The following is a 21538-nucleotide window of genomic DNA, read 5'->3' on the forward strand; positions in this document are numbered from 1 at the left end:
CTAGAAGTTTGAAAGCATGCAAATGCGAGTAGATAAATAGGTATCACTTCGGTGGGAAGGTAACAGTGCTCTGTGACATCATGCTGGCCACATGACTGTGGAAATGTCTTCGGACAGCGCTGGCTCAATGGCTTTGAAATGGAGATGACCACTGTCTGTTGTAGTTGACAACAACTAGCAGAATAAAATCCACAAGATCTCCTTTATCTTTTACTTCATTATCAAAAAATGTCATGGTGAAGCTGAATTTATATTTTCTATGTCACCAAGGAAGCTTTCATCCTTTAATATGGAATAAAGATTAATATTGTGTATGGTTCAGTACTGTTTTTTTCAGCTGTTTAAATTCTCATTAAAATAATTTTAAGCATTTTAATAATAAATAGTAACAGTTAAATCTGTATATATCCCATGACATTTTCAATTTCAGGAAAAACAGCATCTACTGATGATGATGTTCAGAAGGCAGATGTATCTTCAACTGGACAGGGTGTTATTGATAAAGATTCACTGGGACCACTCCTCTTACAGGCAAGTAGAAAAATGTGGGTTAGACAGCATCACCACCAGATGGATTTGTAATAGGCTGACCAACCGCACTCAATGTGTAGTCCTCAATGGAACTGTATCTACATGGAGGGAAGTATGCAGTGGAGTACCCCAAGGCTCTGTTTTAGGCCCAGTACTCTTCAACATCTTCATCAATGATTTGGATGAGGGGATAAATGAGGAACTCATCAAATTTGCAGATGACACCAAGCTGGCAGGAATGGCCAATACTCCAGAAAATAGGCTTAAGATACAGAAGGATCTTGACAAACTTGAACATCGGCACTATCTAATAAAATGAAATTCAATGGTGAAAAGAGTAAGGTTCTACATTTAGGCAACAAAAACGAAATGCACAGGTACAGTATAGGTGGTACCTTGCTCAACAGTAGTAACTGTGAAAGGGATCTTGGAGTCCTAGTGGACAACCATTTAAATATGAGCCAGCAGTGTGCAGCAGCTGCCAAAAAAGGCAACACAGTTCTAGGCTGCATAAACAGAAAGATAGAATGAAGATCACGTGAAGTGTTAATGCCACTTTATAATGTCTTAGTAAGGTCAAATCAATGGAACTGCTTCCCTAAAAGGGTACTAGGAATTACAATCTAAGTGGGAACAGAATAGTATTGATTTTGCTCTTTAAAAATTATTAATATAAGCAGTGCCCAACTCAATAGCTCATTTCCAAACCTGATGATCTATAATACATTCCAAAAAGGTGGACCAAAAGTCATGCTAACTCAGAATGGATATGTATTACAGTCCAACATATCATCTCACTAGGAAAAGGGTACATTACTCATTTTCTAGGAATGGAGAAGAAATCTCATTTTTTTACAGTTTTTGAAGTGTAAAAATATTGAGAGCTGATAGGAAACAACTATGACAATGAACAAGAACATATGTTCAAATTCCCAGCTACTAAGATTGTTGGCTGAGCAGATTAAAAATAGCCAGGGAAAAATGGCCAGGGATTGATGCCTGGGAAATGAGCCCCTTGTCAGTCAACATGAATACTGATTTACCACCAGCTTATCAGGTACTTGGGGGTTGAGGACTTGGCACCACAAGGAAACAACTAGCCAGTGACTTAATAACTGATCCTCAACACCCCAATCAAGAACTAAAAAGCCACACACAACCAGGCACAAATAAATATAGCCCAAAGAATGTATTCTGATTGAAGAGACGTTCCTGAGGATGGGCTCCAGAATGAACCCAAAAGCTCAGAATACTAAACCTCTGGTCCCAGTGACTGACCCAGATTGGATGCTGCAGGTCATATTAAGCCAAAGAAATATTTATTTATTTATTTATTGCATTTTGAGCCACTCACCTCCCTTTATTTCATTTAAATGAAAAGTATAAGTTCTCAAAAAAAGAAATAGGTAAATCTAATTTATCACAAAACAATTTATTATATAGATCAGGGGTGTCAAACTGGTGGCCCATGGGCCAGACGCATCACATGCAGCTCCGGGAAAAAGCATACGTCACATGACGGCTTGACATGGCGAGTTTAACACCCGTGATATTCAGATGAATTTAACTACTGGTTGCTTAGCTACTGTTTAAATTACAAGAGACATCCCCAAGGCTACTTCTGATCTGGATTCAAAATTCTGACAGTCCCTGCGGTTTCACATGACCAAGATTTACAACTTTTTCTTTTTGCTGAAAACCGATGTTCCAGTTTCTGGCAAACGTCCCTCCCCCCCCCCCCCACCGCTCATAGCAGACAATGGTTTGCTTAGTGACCAACACATTCACTTAACTGCGGTGATTCACTGTGGAAAAAAAGTCGTAAAATCAGGTAACAACCAGCATAACTTAGGACCACAGTTCTGGGCTCAATTACATTCATAAGTCGCAAACTACCTGTATGTCTTTATTCCTTTTTTGTTTTTATAGATATCCACATACTGCTTTATATATTGCCCTTTGTTCTTTAAATTTTTCATCTTCCTCTTCATGAAGACCTCATCAACTCCATCCATCCATGACTTTCTACATCATCCGATACCTCTCAAAGCACTTGCTGTTCCTTTATGTATGCTTTACAATTTGTTCCTTATTCATTCTCTCTGTATGACCCAATCTCCTATACCACATTCATTCAAAATGCTACACAATTTTTCCTCCTATCTCATCTTCAGTTATCCATTGTCACCATTCACTGGAGTGTAACATTCGATCTTTATCATCTATGGATTCTTGCTTACATATGCACCCATGATAACTTATTGATACTTCATGGCATATCTTTTCATTCTTTTATTCATAATTAAATCTACACATTCACTTCCCTACAGATATTCTCACACAAGATGATACCATTCAACTTAGTTACCCTCTTTCCTTTTTTTCTTAGTTTCCAAGATATAAAACATATTTTTTTTCTTTAATGCATTAATTCCCTGTCCTTTTAGGTTATTTCTTTCACATTGCATAATACAGCCTTCTATAAGGTATGGATGCCACCAGATTGGCCCAGAGATACTTTGTTGTCCATTATCTCTCTGATTAATCAAGACTTGCATGTGATGTTTTCAAATAAGAGAAAGAAGATATCGACCAGGTTTTCAGATGTAATCATTTTCATGCCAGACTGCAGCGTTCCTGATAAAAGCAAGGACAATACTGGTCTATTTTGGCACATTTTGGCCAGCATCATGCAAGGATAATGAAAGTTCAGTTTTACTTTACAGATGCTCCTACTAATCTATACAAGCTAGAATCAAGAGACTATGTTATAAGCCAATATAATTTTGCCCACATCCTATCAGCTAGGAGACATATGCTGTGTATACACACAGTGCAAGTCTAGGATTATAAGTGAATGCAATAGATACTGTGTTGCTAAGTGTAGGATTATAAAATACTGATAGCAGAGAATATTTGTAGCTCTTAGTTGAACAGTGGGGTTTTTTGGGGCTTGGTTGTTGTTTTTAGCTTGGTTGTTTTCTTGTCAATGTTTCATTACCAAAATAGGTAATATCATCAGCAACACTGATGTTTATTTCAGTGCATAATAACTGTTAATATATCTGTGTGTTTAAATGCCTCAATACTAGCTTTCCATAACTTTATTTCCAGGCATTAGATGGCTTCTTATTTGTAGTAAATAGGGACGGAAACATTGTATTTGTATCTGAAAACGTCACTCAGTATTTGCAATATAAACAAGAGGACCTGGTTAATACAAGTGTTTACAGTATCTTACATGAGGAAGATCGGAAAGATTTTCTTAAAAATTTACCCAAATCTGCAGGTAAGAAAGCTTTTCATAATTACTTGGTATGTGAAATGTGCAAAATTGACCTTTTCTAAAAAAAAAAAAAATGTTTAAATTAAACTACAGTATTAACTAAAGTATTTCTTTAAATTTTAATTCACACTGTACCTTAATATGAAGAGTTTTCAGCAAAATTCGGTATTTAACCAAATTATACTTGGATCTTTGTAACTTGAAAAATATGGTTGATGTAATTTAAATTGTTATCACACACACACACACACACACACACACACACACACACTTTCTGTGGTGGGTTGCCAATTTTTTAACTTCTGGTTCAGGCGCGTGCGTGCAATATTTTGCGCATGCGCAGAAATGTCCAGGCAGGTGGGTGGAGTTTCCTGCCGCTGCTACTACCGGTTCGCCTGGTCTGGGCCAAACCGGGAGCAACCCACCTCTGATTTCCTCAGCTGATCTCAGAAGATTGCTGTGAGATTAGGGGATTCCTTCATGTAAAATGCCTTGAGCTTTTATGGAAAAACAAAGAATATATGTAGTAAGTAAACACATGCTATTCTCTGTTAATGCAGATTGAAATATTGCTGTTCAGTTTATTTAAAATATACCATTATATGGAATCTGTTAAAATACTGACTTTCATTTTTACCAAACTTTGCTGAACATAATATCAATCAAAAATTATTTTTTGTAATAGAAGTTTATTACCCCATCTTAATGTTTTAAGGAAATTTGGTTAAATCTTGATGTTAATCATAATAAAATATTAAGTGTGAAAAGATGCAAATTCAGTTGTGACCAATATTATTAGTTCTATTAGAGTTAGGTTTTCATACAGTATATTGCTCTAATTCCCAGAAATGATTCACTTGATTGCAAAGACACCTGGACTTAAATCTCTACCATAATGATCCCAGAAAAATCGTGGAGTATATCTCTTAATATGCTTGCAAATTAACATTCTGTATGATTGCCAGTACTGATAACATTTAGGGAATCCAGAATACAAATGGGAATAGTTGGAGTGAGACTACTGCTTGATTGTCTTTCCAGCTTTCATTGTTCAAGTGCAAGAAAATTAGTTTGGTCTAGTGCAGGGGTGTCAAACTTGCGTTGTTGTGTTGTCATCATACGACGTATCACGACTTTCTCATTTTCTCTAAAATGGAGCTGGGACATTGCAAGCGCATGACGCATCCGGCCTGCAGGCCGTAAGTTTGACACTCTTGGTTTAGTGGTTAAGGCACCAGGCTAGAAAGAAGGAGACCGTGAGTTCTAGTCCCACCTTAGCCATGAAAGCCAGCAGGGTGACCTTAGGCCAATCATTTTATGTCAACCCAGCTCACCACACAGGATATGTTCACAGCCTTGAGTTGTAAAAATAATAAAGATGGGATATAAATAAATAAATAAGTTCATGTTGCAAACACCAATGGTTGATATTAGAAGAATCCTCTACCTTCTTCCACCTTTAATATATTTATAGCAGATTTTGGTTTTTGCTTGCCTGATACATGATATTCCATGCATTAAATTGGTTTTTCTTTTGTGAATAATTTTTTGCAGTCCATAAATGTTACATACAATAGCATGTCCTAACCCCAACCCTCCTTAGTTCTAACTAGCCAGTGTAGCTGGATAAATACAGAATTAAAGTCATCATTCTTTTTCCAACAACTTAATGAGAAAGTCTATTACTTTTTTTTTTTAGTGAATGGAGTTTCTTGGACCAATGAAGCACCGAGACAGAAAAGTCACACATTTAATTGTCGTATGATGGTGAAACCATTAAATGAACTTCTAGAAGATATAGGAAGTAGTCAGGAATTGCATCAAAGATTTGAAACCATGCAGTGTTTTGCTTTATCACAACCGAGAGCCATGCTAGAAGAAGGGGAAGGTAATGACAAATCATCCATTTATTTAAATGTATTCCATTCATTTATACTGTGGTATATGTCACATATCTCTATATACATATATCTCATAGGGACACAGTGGCTTGGTGGCTAAGACGTTGAGCTTGTCGATCAGAAAGGTTGGCGGTTCAAATTCCTAGCGCCGTGTAACGGAGTGAGCTCCCATTACTTGTCCCAGCTTTGCCAACCTAGCAGTCAAAAGCATGTAAAAATGCAAGTAGAAAAATAGGGACCACCTTTGGTGGGAAGGTAACAGCGTTCCGGGCGCCTTTGACGTTTAGTTATGCCAGCCACATGACCACGGAGACGTCTTCAGGCAGTGCTGGCTCTTCGGCTTTGAAACGTAGATGAGCATCCCCCCTAGAGTCGGGAATGACTAGCACATATGTGTGAGGGGAACCTTTACATTTACCTTTTGTAAGTTGACTGGGAAATGGAAGCTCTTTGATAGAGTGCTGAAAGCAGTCAGATTTTTAAATATGTCATAAAATATTTTGTATTTCAGATTTGCAGTCCTGTATGATATGTGTCGCGCGTCGTATCTCTACAATAGAGAGGGTATTTTCCCCAAACACAGAGAGCTTTGTTACTAGACATGATCTGTCAGGTAAGAATTCTACTTGAAAAACCTATCAAATACATTGTTTAATGCAAACTATAGGAATAAACATGGTTTGGAAGGAGGAGCCAATGTTGCGGCGACACAGATGTCCGGTCTCGATGCTCCGAGACCCCAGCCGATACTTTGGCCTCTGGGTGGTCCAATTGGACCTAAACCGTCCTGCAGAGACGGTGAACAGGAAGAATACGTCTTGCTGATCTCAGGGACATCGCTAAGTCCCTGATGAATGCAAGAGAAGTTCTTCAAGCTAGCAACAAAAAATCCAGGCAGAGGCTGATGAAGTCGGGGCGGCTCCAAAAGGGAAGGATACGGAAAGAGAAAGTGTTTCCAGCTGGTGAGGAATTTTTACCGTTTTAAAAGAGACTGCCTATAAATAATTTAAATCGGTGAAAAGAAGAAATAAGCGGTGGAATTAAGTTTGGAATGGTTTTGGACAGTGGGTTATCTTACTTTTTAAATGCTATGTTCATGGATGGAATTTATGCAAGCTTTTTAAAATGAATGGAAATGAATGAAAGTTTTCTTCTTCTATTTTTCTTTTTATTACTTTTTGTAACCTATGGACTAAAATTCTCCTCTTTCATTACTGTGGGTGTTTTTCTAACTCATTCAAGAATCGGATATTTTTTTAACTTGAAATACAAAAAAGATACAAAAAGAAACAAAGAAAATTGCAACAATAACACTGCTACTCAGAGGCTGAAAGTTTGTGTATTGGAAACGAAACACTCTTACTTTTCTTGCTGATTGTCCTGGCTTGGTGCTCCAAGGTTTCACTGCTTGTTTATAGAGAGTGATAAGAGGAAGGACATGCAGATGTCCCTTTGAAGTATATCTTCAACCAGAGAAAAGTGAAAATAAAAATGTATTGTGAATCTATGCTAAATCTTGTAAAAACCTTCCAAGCTAGGGCAGTAGTGTTTATTAGCTGGAGATAATGGCACAAGTTCAACAGCAGAAAGAAACTTTAAGCCTGCAAAAGATATTCTTAGACATTCAGAAATTATCAAATGCATTTGAGAGGATGGAGAAGAAGTTGGAAGACTTACAGCATCTTAACAGTAAAATATGATGAAGAAGTTGGAGATGTTCATCAAGTGGAAAAAGTGGAGGTTAGAATCCTAAAAACTGAAGAGGAAAATAACCATAAAGAAATTAAATTTGCTGATATTTATGGTGATTGGTTTGTTTCTGGAAATGGAAAGAGTGGAATACTGAAAGAGGAATTAAATGGAGGGGAACTCTTCCCCAGATGGCAAGACACAGAAGAAGAAAAAACAAAAGAATTTATGGATTTAAAGAAAGAAATCTTATTAGCAACATCATTGATAACACTACTGACAATCAAAGATAAGCTGATTAAGGAAACAGAAGGAGGGCATCAAAATTACATGAGATATTTTTATAAGCAAGGAGTTGCTAAGAGGAGTCCATACAAATTTGATTTAAGGAGATGATTAGAGGACTGACACTACAAATGGCAGAAGATATGAGACTGTTTTGCTACTGGAAAGATACAGGTTGATAGATGGAAGTTATAATTTAAAACTAGTTAAACTTAATGAAATTTAGTGATGATATAGTTAAATAATTGATAATGATAACAATGTATACAATGTGTAGTGTTATGATAAGTAATAATTGGATATGAATATTGAATGGTACCCATGAAAGGAAGATTAGAAATCCTTTTGGATTATATATAAAGGTTAATAAAAAAGAACTAAGTTAGATTCAGTTAAGTCTTGATAATTAGGGGGGAAATGTTATGACACAGGATATAGTCAAACAAAGGAGGGATAATGATAATAACATGTATGTATGTATGTATGTATGTATGTATGTATGTATGTGTGCAACATAAGGAAATTGGATACAAACTGTAAACAGTGATTTGGAAAGGAGGATTAGAAAATTTTGTTACTAAATATTATGGATGTTTAACTAGAATAGGACATAAGGATTCAGTGTTATTAGAGGATTTTAGAAATAGTAAATGAAATGCCAGTATGTGGTTATGTATTAAATCTTGGTATATTTTATGATGAAGGACGTTTAAACAATTATAATCAAATGAAAATGTAAGTATGATGATGGTAACATGTATAAATATCTGAGTTAATATACTTGAATTAATATGAATTATGCCTGATGACTGTGGAACAGATGCACGAAAGCTTTTTGTAACCAACTGATACACTTTCTACAGTATGTAAAGAAGGAAGATTTTATGTGTTGTATTTGTTTTGAAAATTAAAAATAAAAAAATTATTAAAAAAGGAATAAACATGGTTTGTGTTACTAATTGTCCTTAAGCATATTATTTATTTATGAATTCATTCAATTTATATGGCTGCCCATCTGACATGCATGAGTTTGGGTGGCACACAACTTTAAATAAAAAGTGCAATTGCTAAAATAAGAAAAAATAAAAATAAAATGAGAGCTACTTTAGTGTAATGGTTGGGTCATCAGTTAGAAAACAGGAGAAGGCGCATTTTAGTCCTATCTTAGGCCAAAGCTAGTTGGGTGGTGTTGGGCTAGTCACTCTCCCTTAAGCCTAGGAAAGAGGCAATGGTAAACCATTTCTGAAATCTTGCCAAAAAACATAAAACAGCAATGAGGGTGGAGGCCATCCTAATCTTACAAAATATGATGTTCCAGAGGGCAGATGCGATGGCAAAACAGGCACTTTTTCAAGGCCCTCCTAAGCATGCACCTTTTGGCCAACAGTACTGAGAATGTGCGTCCTGCTGGATTAGATTGAAACCACCATGGTGAGATGGTCGTATAAGTAACCTCACCCAAGTCATATAAGGCTTTAAAGGTAACTACCAGCATCTTGAATTGAACCCAGAAACAAACTGGTAACCAATGCACATCCCAGAGCAATGATGTCGTATGTGCCAACTAACTGGCACCATTAACTGCTTTCACTGCTATATTCTGCCCAAGGTTGGAGTCTACAAAGAAATTATGATTTCAGAATTTTTTCCTTGTAGTGCTTCTAGTTTGCAGTATTTGCCTCTTATTTTCTGGCTGAGCTAAAATTGTTTCAAGCCTTAAACAGTTTAGGACTCATTGAAGGAACTGTCTGTCTGTTTATAGGAACTAGTTCACCTAAGGCCCATTGGGAAATTTGTTCTATATTGCTCCTAAATTATGGAATTAATTTTTGAATGAATTTTTGATTTTTTTTTTTCCAAAATTGCAACTGGTGTCCATTCTTTTAGATTAATAAAAAGTATGAATAACTTTTATTCGGTTGATATTTTCTAATATTACTTATTTGCTTATTTCCAGTATTTTATTCAATTAAGGTTCTATGCTTTTGTTTTTTAATAACATTGCAATGCATATTTTTATAAATTCTAGTAACAAAGCATTCATTTAATTAAGTATAACTATATCAAGGAAATTCCCAATAGTTTCTTTTTCTATTCGGCAGGTAAACTTGTTAACATAGATACAAATTCTTTAAGGTCTATGAGGCCAGGATTTGAAGATACAATCCGCCGTTGCATTCAGAGATTTTTATGCCAAAATGAAGGTCAGCCCTGGTCAAACAAGCGGCACTATCAAGAAGGTAAAATCTGGAACTTGAAAACTGTTGAGGGATTAATTTTAAAAATAAAGGGGAATATTTATTTTTAGGACCAATTTGAAACAAATACAGTGAATCGTTGTCTTGGAAGTTTTAATTGGAGCATCCATTTTCATATAAAAATAATGTATCAAATGATGTCCAATTATATAAAGTATGACAGAGAAATAAGCCTTTCTTTTACTCTTAATAGCAATAGCAGTTAGATTTATATACTGCTTCACAGTGCTTTACAGCCCTCTCTAAGCGGTTTACAGAGTCAGCCCCCAAACAATCTGGCTCCTCCTTTTACCAACTTCAGAAGGATGGAAGGCCAAGTCAACCTTGAGTCTGATGAGATTCGAACTGCCAAATTGCAGGCAGTTGGCAGGCAGCAGAAGTAACTGCAGTACTGCACTCTAACCACTGCGCCACCTTGGCTCTTAAGAGGATGAGACACCTAGTTTAAGATACCTTTTTAGATTTTGCTTGCTATTTTGCTGCCACTGAATTTCCTCACTGCTGTGAGGTGATACTTTGTTTTCATAAAACGGTTGCTGGAAGGTATTGAAATAGTTCCTGCTTGTTTTAATAAAATCCTGACCCCTCCAATTTGGAGTCTCTATTTCTTCAGGTAATGATTATTACAATGAAACCTGGGCAAAATAGGATTAGCTCTATTGCCTTTTGACATACATTGCCATTTCCTCCCACAATGTACAAATTCACACGCAGACGCTATGTAGATTTGTTGCTGTTGCTGTCTTTCATGTGTATGCTTTTTAGGCAAAAGTTAGTAGACACCAAACTTGATCTTTAAAATGTCTATCTTACTTTGCAAGCCACCATTTGTGTATCATGAAATATGAACAGGAAGGTGCTCTTCTAATAAAAATCTGTTTTTCCTAAACAGCTTACATGCAAGGCATTGCTGAAACTCCACTCTACCGGTTCTCTTTAGCTGATGGAACAATAGTGACAGCACAAACAAAAAGTAAATTATTCCGAAATCCAGTTACCAACGACCGTCATGGATTTATCTCTACCCACTTTCTTCAAAGGTAAAATTACAATTACATTTTAGGATTTCCAAAGGGTAAGCCTTTATTAAATGCTTATTTGAGTAAAATTTGAGATATTAACATTGGTATGACATGTTTGTATAGTCTGGTAACTATTTCAGATTTACGTAATAGTTTTCATGAAATAAGACTAGTTTTCCGTTTTGTAAGACAGAACAGGAGAACAAGTTTACCAAATAAATCGTGCTAGAGAATTCACCGTTTCTTTTTAACATATTCCCTGAATAGCAAAAAATGAGATAGTTATTTCAGAATACAGCTCATGATTACTTTCATGCAGGTGGTTTTTATTGAAAATTTCTACCTCCGACATATACTTTTGGCTGTAACCTAGTAGATAGTTCAGCAATATGAATAGGTAACCAACTAAGTTTGTTCGTATCTTGTGATTTTAAAAAGTAACAGCTGAATTTATGGGAAATAGTTTCGCTCCATGGCAAAATAAATACAGTTACTTATTATTTTCCCAAGGAATTATTATTTTTTGTTATGGTTTTGCTTAAAGATAATAAAATGGTAGTCCTATGTGTTATTTAAATGAGCATAAATGTTGGGGCTTCTGCAGTATCTGAGGCTCAGTTGAGCTAATCTCAAGAGGAAAGGAATGAAGAAGAAAAGGTGTTTACTTTTCTTCCTTAACCATTTTTTGGAAACAAAACTCCCTGAAATTACTGGCTTGGGTGATATGTCTTTTGTGGCATAGAGTATGATCAGGGTTTGGTTTTAGTGGAACTAATTAAAGTGACACAGCGTAGTTTAGAGTTTGTGTGGGGGAAAAAAGGGTGACAAAGACTCTTCCATAATAGTTTCCAAAGTATATGTTTCATGGTGCAAGAGATTGCTATAGTTTGGCAATATTTTTCTCTTATAGGTGAAGAACAATAGCAAGAAACTGCTTAGAAAACTGCCTAATCATTTCTTTCTTAGTGTTTGGAGCCTGACAGATACCACCAATGCATTTAAATAGGTTATAGGTAGTTCTTGGGTAACAAGGGCAATTGGGATTACTTAGTGATGCAGTCATACAATATTAGATCATATGTCTGCATTGCTTAGTGAGGGCAATCCTGGCTGACCCAGCTGTTATTGTAATCTGAGAACTACATGGCTCATTAGGTGAATCCTCATATGACTGTGACCAGGGAAGAGGTGGAAACCCAGAAAAGCAGATTGGCAAGTAAGACTAACAGGAGGGCATAGGCAGTGAAAGCCAATGACGCAGGCAGGTGCTAGAGAGAATGGGCAGTAGATCTTTCTCCATTAAAAACAATTAATCACATTAATGATTTATTAGTTGCAATTAGTTTTTTTTACTGAATTAATACCAGAGTATGTGTCCTTTTCTGTTATACTTGCTTAACAATTGTTTTAATTAAACAGATTAAACAATAAATAATGCTGAAAAACAATCCATTATCTTTTGCATCAAGTAGTAACTACTAACCATAACAACCTTTCCCCTGACGGCAGGGTCATTCTAATCACACCAGAATCCCTCCCCCGCCAACATTGCAATAATTATCATCATTTAATCAATTTTCATTTTTAAAAAGGACAGGAAAGCAGCTGGTCAATTTTGGGGAATTGCGCCATGATTTTTCAAACCTTTTTTTCTTTTATTAATCTTGAGATATTGATTATATTGTTTGTAGGTCTATTTTTCTTCTGTGGGTTTAATGTAACACGATTAAAAATTGGATTTGGAGCCTGATTTTATTGTATTCCTTTGTTCAACTTTTCAGAGAACAAAATGGATATCGACCAAACCCCAATACAATGGGACAGAACATAAGAGCTTCTACAACTATGAACACTAATTCATGTAGTGGTGTTATGAACATGATGCCTGGACAAAATGTACCTCTTCAAAACAGGAACTATGCCATGGGAGATCCTAACATCATGGGACAGATGAGTGGTGCTAGGTATGGAGGTCCAGGAAATATGGGATCAATGAACTCTGGGCAAGGAATGCAGCCTTTTCCTTACCAAAATAATTATGGATTAAATATCAATAGCCCACCACCACATGGCAGCCCAAGCTTGAATGCCAGTCAACCGAATATAATGATATCACCTAGGAATCGTGGGAGTCCAAAAGTGAATTCACACCAGTTTTCTCCTGTACCAGGTAAAGGTGGCTTTCTAAGTAATATTTCATTTTAATATAAAATATCCATTTATTTACTGAAGATTACTTTTTTTTAATTTTGATTAATAACCTGGTCTTTAAAGATGAAATGTATTGAAACATAAACCTTGAGTCAATTTAATCAAATTAATTACATCATTATTCTGTTGTGAGAAACATCGCATGGAAAATAGTTCCGCTTTGTTTTCATTTTTCCTGAGACATTTTCAATATTTATGAATTATTCTTTTTTTATTAAACTATGAACTATTTTTATAGGGGTACACTCTCCAATGGGACCGGTCAGCAATTCAAGCAGCAACAACTTTTCAAGCAGCTCCCTTAGTGCTCTTCAAGCCATTAGTGAGGGAGTTGGAACAACCCTGCTATCCACACTTTCTTCACCGGGTCCTAAACTGGACAGTTCTCCAAATATGAATGCTCCTCCACAAAGCAAAATGGGGAGCCAGGATTCCAAAAGCCCCCCCGGCATGTTTTGTGAACAGAATCAAGTGGAGAGCTCTATGTGCCAGTCAAACAGCAGGGACTCAAATAGTAATAAAGACAGCAAAGAGGAGAGCCTTGAAGGTGCTGATCAGAGGGGACCAGCTGAAAGCAAAGGACATAAGAAGCTTCTTCAATTGCTAACTTGTTCCTCGGAGGAGAGAGGACACCCAACTCTTTCAAATTCACCCTTGGACTCCAGCTGCAAAGAATCTCCTAACAATGCTACAAGTCCTTCATCTGGTGTTTCATCTTCTACATCGGGAGGAGTTTCTTCATCAAATATGCAAGAGAAGCATAAGATTTTACATAAGTTGCTCCGAAATGGTAATTCTCCGGCAGAAGTAGCAAAAATCACAGCTGAAGCTACTGGTAAAGATCCATTTCATGATACTAACACAGTTTCCTGTGGAGGAGAAGTGAAACAGGAACAAATGAGTCCTAAAAAGAAAGAGAATCATGCCCTGCTTAGATACTTGCTTGATAAGGATGATGGAAAAGAACCACTTTTAAAAGACATTAAACCTAAAATTGAGACACTGGATACCAAGATGGGACAGTGTTGTAGTTCGGCCATATCTACATCAAGTAATGAAAAGGAGATGAAAATAAAAACAGAACCCACAGAAGAGGTAAAGTATAAGTATTCAAGTGTTAAGCAGAATGTCCATTAAAAGAATATTTACTCTTAGTTTCATTCCACAAACTTATTTGACATCCGGTTAAAAATTCCAACAGTCCATAAACAAGTAAAACTCCAGAAGGAGTTGTCTTACATTGTTCTTAACTTAGTTATATAATAGCAATTGCCTTTTTAAAAAAAAGATTTTTACATGACTAGTTCCAGGTGAGACCAATTCTGAACAGCCATTCCTTTCTATAGTAGAAAAGCTGGAATACCTCTTTTAAGTAGATTCCACCTATGAATTAAAGACTTAGAAATAGTTAATATTTTAAAAGATTGAATATTTTAATACATATTTTAAAATTATTCCATTAGGTTAAATAAATGAAAGGATGAACTACTAAGCAATCACTTTCTTTTTTCTAAGTTATCCTTTAAATGGGTTATGTGTATGGGCTTACTGAATAGTTTTTTTATTCTTCCTAGACAAAAGTGTACTTTGTTGCCCATTTGTTTTTGTTGATTTTAAATGCAAAGTCTCAGAGGCATCTGTTTTGTGTCCATATTAGCTTATAAAAACCCGTTCTATAAATTTCAAAAACTAAATTCATTATTTGAAATGTTTTGCAGATAAGTGGCAATTTGGTGGATAATTTAGATGCCATTTTGGGTGATCTAAATAGTTCAGATTTTTGCCATAATCCTATACCTACAAATGGAGTTAGTATGGGAAATAAACTACCTCTATGCCAAGGAAATACACCAATGGGTAAGGAATTACTTGTGCTCTGATTTTATTTCACAAAACAGTTTATGTTTATAAATCAATAAAATCGATACAGTAGATCATTTTTATTGTTAGGTTTTTACCTTTTTTTTAGTATTGTATTTTCTGGACCTCTGTAGAATTGAACATGTGGCTGAAGAAGATACAGTTAATACAAAATGTACAGATAAAAAGAAATATATTAATTTAATTTCACATTAGAATATAATATTTTTCTGGAGCATTTCACTATATTTCTTTACTAATTTCTTTAATAATAATAATTGAAAACACATACAGATAATATTTTTACAGATGATGCATTTACAATTCTATTTTAATTTTTAATAGGTGTCAGAAGTCCCCAGTCTAGGCAGATTGCCCGCCCTCCTTTCAACAGAGCCATATCTTTAGATAGTCCTATATCGGTGGATTCTGTCTCATCAGTGAGAAATGCTAGTTCGTATTCATTGTTACAGAAGCAAACCATGATGGCTGAGAGACCAAGAATGATTGAAAATCAAGAAAATTTTGGAGCCAATATGGGTTTGTTTGCAATTCCCTTTTTTCCTTTTAATTAGGACCCCAAAATGTTAATAAATCATATTTGTATGATCAAAAGATGACAAACAAGTATTGTTAAACAGTAGGTTGGTCTGGTTTGCAAATTTGAAGGTTGAAATCACAAACGATTGACATGACTGGTCTATACTTTAGTGCCTAGAACAGTGATGATGAAGCTTTTTGGCACAGAGTGCCGAAACTGGAGTCCGAGTGCGCTGGAACCCGGAAGGGAAGCTGGCTGGTGTGCATGTGCACGGCGGCCAGCTGCTCTTCCGGGTTTCGTCACATGCATGTGCACTGGCCAGCTGCTTTCTTTTGCGTTCCAATGCTTCAGCATGCGCGCTCCAGTTTCAGCACTTGGTGCTGAAGACCAGCTGGCCAGCGTGCATGCACGTGCCAGAACCCGGAAGAGCAGCTGGCAACGGCGTGCCCACCCACAGAGAGAGCTCTGCGTGCCACCTCTGGCACGCATGCCATAGGTTCTCCATCATGGGCCTAGAACATTTGATGCATAGATGCAGAGTGGATAAAAAAGTGAAAAGAAAATCAGTTCTGAAAGATGGATTCCATAAGTTTGAAGCTCTCATGTTGCATTTTAAGAGCCAAGGTGGCGCAGTGGTTAAATGCAGCACTGCAGGCTACTGCTAGATCAGCAGGTCAGCGGTTCAAATCTCACAGGCTCAGGGTTGACTCAGCCTTCCATCCTTCCGAGGTGGGTAAAATGAGGACCCAGATTGTTGGGGGCAATATGCTGACTCTCTGTAAACCGCTTAGAGAGGCCTGAAAGGCCTATGAAGCGGTATATAAGTCTACTGCTATTGCTATTGCTATTGCTATTTTAAAGAATTACAACCATGAATCATAGTTATTTGAAATGCCATCCTCACTTTTAAAAGTTTGGCTTTTCTGGAGGAAATCTCTGCATATCTCACAAAATGTTTCTACACAAGAGTTTCCTGACTTTAATATGTTGTTACCAGTAGTACAGTTGGAATCCAGAGGCAGAAAAGCCATTGTGTAGTCGTTCCCAAATCTGAGTTTTCAGTAAATTGTATTTCCAGCATATACTAGGTTGGGTGGGAGGGAAATACCTTTATATGTGCAATTCTTTCAGTTTTGACCTAGAATTATAATCCGAATGTGAGGAACAGCAGAAATGCCTGTTATAATTAAGTGAAATGTATTCCATATTTTTCAGTAACAAAAGGAAAATGCTTTAAATATGTTCGTTCTTCCAGGGATGTGTAACAGAAATCTTTCAGTGAATCAGCATTCGGCAAGTGATTGGAGTCTACAAAATTCAAAACTGAACAGGATGGAGCCTACAGCTTCTGGTTCAATGGCAAGGGCTGGGTCAGACTGCAGCGCTTCTCTTGCCCGGTCTTCCATGGGAGGATCTATGCCTGGGTTGCCCATGAGGTCAAATAGTATTCCCGGCACCAGATCAATGCTCCAACAGGAAATGATCCATATGAGTGAGTGATTACAATTGTTATTTACTGAAAGTGTAGTATTTCAGACTTTGGGCACGGCCTTAAGCCCCCTTCTTTTTCTTTCCCTTTCATATTTTTCCCAGCTATTAATTGGCACGTACATATTTTTATACTTTACTATGGACTTTATTACTAATTTCTGTTTGGATAAGACTTTGAGACTTGTTATGATTTAGATCTAAATCAATTTGTGCATGAAACATGCTGTCATAATAATCAATCTTGCACTGTTCCATGTTCAAAGGAATATAGCTTCAATTATTTATTAATCACTATAGCGCTATTTTTAACATTGAAAAATTGCTGTTCAATGCTTGTTGCTTCTGCAAATGAAAAAATGTGTATTTTGTTTCCTTTTTTAATAGGGTCAAATGAGATTAATGTAGGAATGGGAGGAAATCCTTATGCACATCCAGGACCATCTAATCAGCCAAATGTATGGCCTGACAGCATAGTCTCCATGGAACAAGCAGCTCAAGGTTTGCAAGACAGGTAATGATTACTAGTTAGCTGATTATTTTATTGTTTGGTCACAGTCAAATAAGAAAAATATTTTGGTCAAACCAAAAAACATAAACTATTGCTTGTATGTTCTATTAATTTCAGATTGACTTTGACTATAACCACCTCTTCTGCATCATTGTTTGGAGTTTTAACCATCCTATGAAAGGCTGTCTATGAAGTCTAATTAATATTATTTGCTCATTGGCTGGATTGTATTCTCTTTACTATATCTTTACTGAGTATGAAAATAGTACCATTCTTTCATTGTATTTTTGGTTCTGGGTAGAAAACAGTATGATTTTCTGATGGAAAATATCCTGTTCCAGTTCATTTCAATTTGCAATACCTAAGATGCCAGTGTTTAATTGACTGATGTCTAATTGGGTGGTTAATTTCATCCTTCACCTGGCTGAGTTTTCCCATATTCATTCATTTTTAATCTTTCATGTTCCACATGCAATTCTGTCTTTGCCACTTCGGATTTTCTTTCCTGTATGTTAATACCAGTAACTAGATATCTAGAAAGCTTTTATCTAGTCTCATCATACACAAATGTAGTACTCTAAAAGATTCTCAGCTTTCCCTCTATAGTGCCGTATGAGCTGAGGGATCCATTATCTGATCCTATATGGTCAATCGTTTTATCTTATATATCCATCTAGTTTTCTTGGTAAAATGGGTTGGGGCCAGGTTATTTGAAGGACTGCGTCTCCCCAGTTACATCTACCTTGCTCATCGAAGCCAGAAAGCCAGGTATATTGTATCCTGTCAGGGTAGTAGATCTAGTAGGAACCAGAAGAAGGGCCTTCTCTGTGGTGGCTCCCTCCTTCTAAAATATCATTCTCTCCAAGATAAATTACCCCCCCCCCCCACCGTTTTCCAAAAAGCTCTGCAGATACGGTTCTTTCAGTGGGCCTAAGGTCCCCAGATTGCCATGGAGCTGATCAAGTGGCTGGTATAATTGTGCTTGCTGTCACTTCCGGAGTGGGTTAGAAGAGCTGCTTAGAAGATAGAACAGAATAGAATTTATTGGCCAAGTGTGATTGGACACACAAGGAATTTATCTTTGGTGCATATGTTCTCAGTGTACATAAAAAAACAAGATATATAAAAAATGAAAGATATAAAATATTTTTATATTGCAGAATTTTAATGTAAGCCTCCCATATATGAGATAGGAAACCAAATAAATGTTTTTAATAAATAAATAAAATACAGAAATGGTTTATCCTTGTTTTCTTTCGCTTTCATCTCCCATATCTTCCAGAAGTCCCCCCCATCTCTCATGAAACAGCATAGCAGAACTTAGGGCAACTGGCTAGCTAACAAGAATTAGAAGGATCAGATAGGAAGGAAAATGTTTGAAAGTATAGGGCAGAGAAGAATATATTATTTTCTTTTGAAGTATAACACTCACAATAAAATAAAATGGAACGAGCAAGACTACATTATGGTTCTATAAAGTCCAGCTTCTTCAAGTTCATTTGTTATCCTAAGAAACACAGAAGGGCGTTATTAGTTTTTTTAAGGGAATATGTTCAGTATGGTTGGCCTCAGAAAAGTTAACATTAAATCATAAGCACAAAAAAGAACCTGAAAGTGATTCAGTGGGACAACTGGATATGTCACTTTTGCATCCATACTTCTATGCTCATACTTATGCTTGAATCAATGAGTTGGTTTAGAGAGACCCTTTTTCAGATTCAGGGTAACAAATTCTTGTATGTGTCTTTACTCTCTTCATCTTAGATTTTTCCCAAGGACTCTTCAGAATCAATCTTAGCAGAGACGTTCTTGCTTTCAATATATAAGATCCTGCTCATTTTCAACATTTGTCTTTCCTAGGCAGTTAGTTAGAAATTCCTTGGATGACCTGTTATATAATACTCCAAATGTAGATGGACAAAGTGATGAAAGAGCTCTACTAGATCAGCTGCATGCATTGTTGAGCAATACTGATGTTACCAGCCTTGAAGAAATTGATAGAGCCTTAGGAATTCCTGATCTTGTAAACCAAGTAAGTAAATGTTCTTTTAAACTCTTTATTTTTCGGCTAGCTGAATATATTGTAAACTACGGATGCTACTGAATTAGTTCTCGTACAGTTTTTTTTGCAGTACTATTATAGATACCTTCAGGTCAGAGGTGGGTTGCTACCGGTTTGCACCAGTTCGGGTGAACCAGTAGTGGAATGTTGGCCTGGGCCGCAGAACCGGCAGCGACCCAGGCTGGCCACGCCTCCAAACCGGTTCCCAGGTTGCTGTTGCCGGCATGTTTTTTTGTCCTTTTTTAATGTTCTATGTGTGCACAGAACTCTTTACAGGCAACTTTGCATGCGCGCAGTAAAGCACGCATGAAGTGAACCAGAAGTAATGCCAGCAGCAACCCAACCCCATTACAGATTCTTCTATGAGAATTGATTTTAGATTTTATACACCTGTTACACCTCACCTTCTCCCCAAACTGAGGAGCTAAATTTCTGTTTATTGTTGCTCAGTGGGAATTTTTTTCAAAGTATACATTAAAAGGAGAAGGTTAATTAAGCTATTGATAACAAATGATACAAAATACTGCATAAGATACTATAGTGTCACAATTAAAACCTGGAGAAATCATAGTGAGAAAAACTCTCCATTTAATAATTTAAGACTAATTCTTTCATCTAAAATTATTTTGTTCCTAGTATTTGCTCCAATGTTCCATTGTTTATTGTATGTAATTGTAATTAGGTATGCACATACTTTTTCTATATTAGCAAATGTGATTCTATACCATTTTACTAATTAGTGATCTAAATTTTGAATGGAAAAGAGTCAGTTGAGCTAAGGAATGAGATTTCTAGATTATGTTAGAAGATTATAGTACCTAATAATTTTCATAGAAGTGTCAGAAGAGATGGCAAGTTATGCCATTCCTCCATTAGCCATCATCTCCAGGTATATTCTCTATCATCTATCTATCTATCTATCTATCTATCTATCTATCTATCTATCTATCTATCTATCTATCTATCTATCTATCTATCTATCTATCTCTTTCCCTCTCTCTCTCTCCCTCCCTCCCAAACACACAGAATAAAATCATTCACCATGTGTCTATTAATATATGTAATACATTATTGCAGAGAGTGAACTAAGTTCCCTATTCTTTTGAAGGGACAAGCTTTGGAATCCAAACATGAAGCATTTCATGGCCAAGATTCTGCAGTCATGATTGACCAGAAGCCTCCAATATATGGACAACCCTACCATGGTCCAGGAGCGGGAATGCCCGGTGGTTTTAGTGGCAGCATTCAGGGCCAACAGGCAGCCTTTAACTCAATGATGAATCAGATGAACCAGCAGAACAATTTTCCAATGCAAGCCATGCATCCAAGAGCAAACGTTATGAGACCGCGAACCAATGCACCAAAGCAGCTGCGTATGCAACTCCAGCAGAGGCTTCAAGGACAGCAGGTAAATATGTTCTGAAAAAGCAGGATTGTGCCAAAATACAACATTTGTTTTTTTTTTCTCCTATTGGAATGTTTAATACGCGTAGTAATGATTCAATCTTCATTGCTATACTAATCTGCTTGATAGTTTGTCTGGTGTATTCCTTGCGTATTTTGATTGCTGAACAAAATAGTTTGAGGACTACACACGTGATACATTTTTATACAGTTCTTTTACAATATATTGCTTCCTTTTTCTTAAGTTTTTGAATCAGACTCGTCAAACACTTGATATAAAAATGGAAAATACCAATCCTGGTGGTGCATCAATGATGAGACCTGTTCTACCTCCCCAGATGGGATCACAAGTGAGTCATTAAGGCCATTGTCTTGGTCAACATGTGTTAGAAATAAAACTGTACAAGGGGCTCCCAATCCTGCTTTACTTACATTTTTGTTCCTCTCCATGTAATCACATTCTCATAATCTGTATTTGGACAGTGGTAC

At 36.5% G+C, this 21538-nt stretch overlaps 1 protein-coding gene across 3 annotated transcripts in view; it reads left to right on the plus strand.

The window, feature by feature from the left end:
- NCOA3 (nuclear receptor coactivator 3) overlaps positions 1–21538 on the plus strand; it is a 94878-nt gene that overhangs the window by 65429 nt on the left and 7911 nt on the right. For all 3 annotated transcript variants that reach the window (XM_032217920.1, XM_032217922.1, XM_032217923.1), the window contains 15 exons: positions 431–531; positions 3646–3820; positions 5517–5705; positions 6230–6331; positions 9795–9932; positions 10843–10990; positions 12754–13142; positions 13422–14278; positions 14902–15040; positions 15389–15583; positions 16840–17076; positions 17460–17586; positions 19444–19615; positions 20754–21053; positions 21295–21399. In XM_032217920.1, the coding sequence (XP_032073811.1) occupies positions 431–531; positions 3646–3820; positions 5517–5705; positions 6230–6331; positions 9795–9932; positions 10843–10990; positions 12754–13142; positions 13422–14278; positions 14902–15040; positions 15389–15583; positions 16840–17076; positions 17460–17586; positions 19444–19615; positions 20754–21053; positions 21295–21399 (3374 nt within the window). The remainder of the gene's footprint in view (positions 1–430; positions 532–3645; positions 3821–5516; positions 5706–6229; positions 6332–9794; positions 9933–10842; positions 10991–12753; positions 13143–13421; positions 14279–14901; positions 15041–15388; positions 15584–16839; positions 17077–17459; positions 17587–19443; positions 19616–20753; positions 21054–21294; positions 21400–21538) is intronic.

Source organism: Thamnophis elegans, chromosome 5 (genome assembly GCF_009769535.1).
Source record: "Thamnophis elegans isolate rThaEle1 chromosome 5, rThaEle1.pri, whole genome shotgun sequence".
Classification (NCBI taxonomy): Eukaryota; Metazoa; Chordata; class Lepidosauria; order Squamata; family Colubridae; genus Thamnophis; species Thamnophis elegans.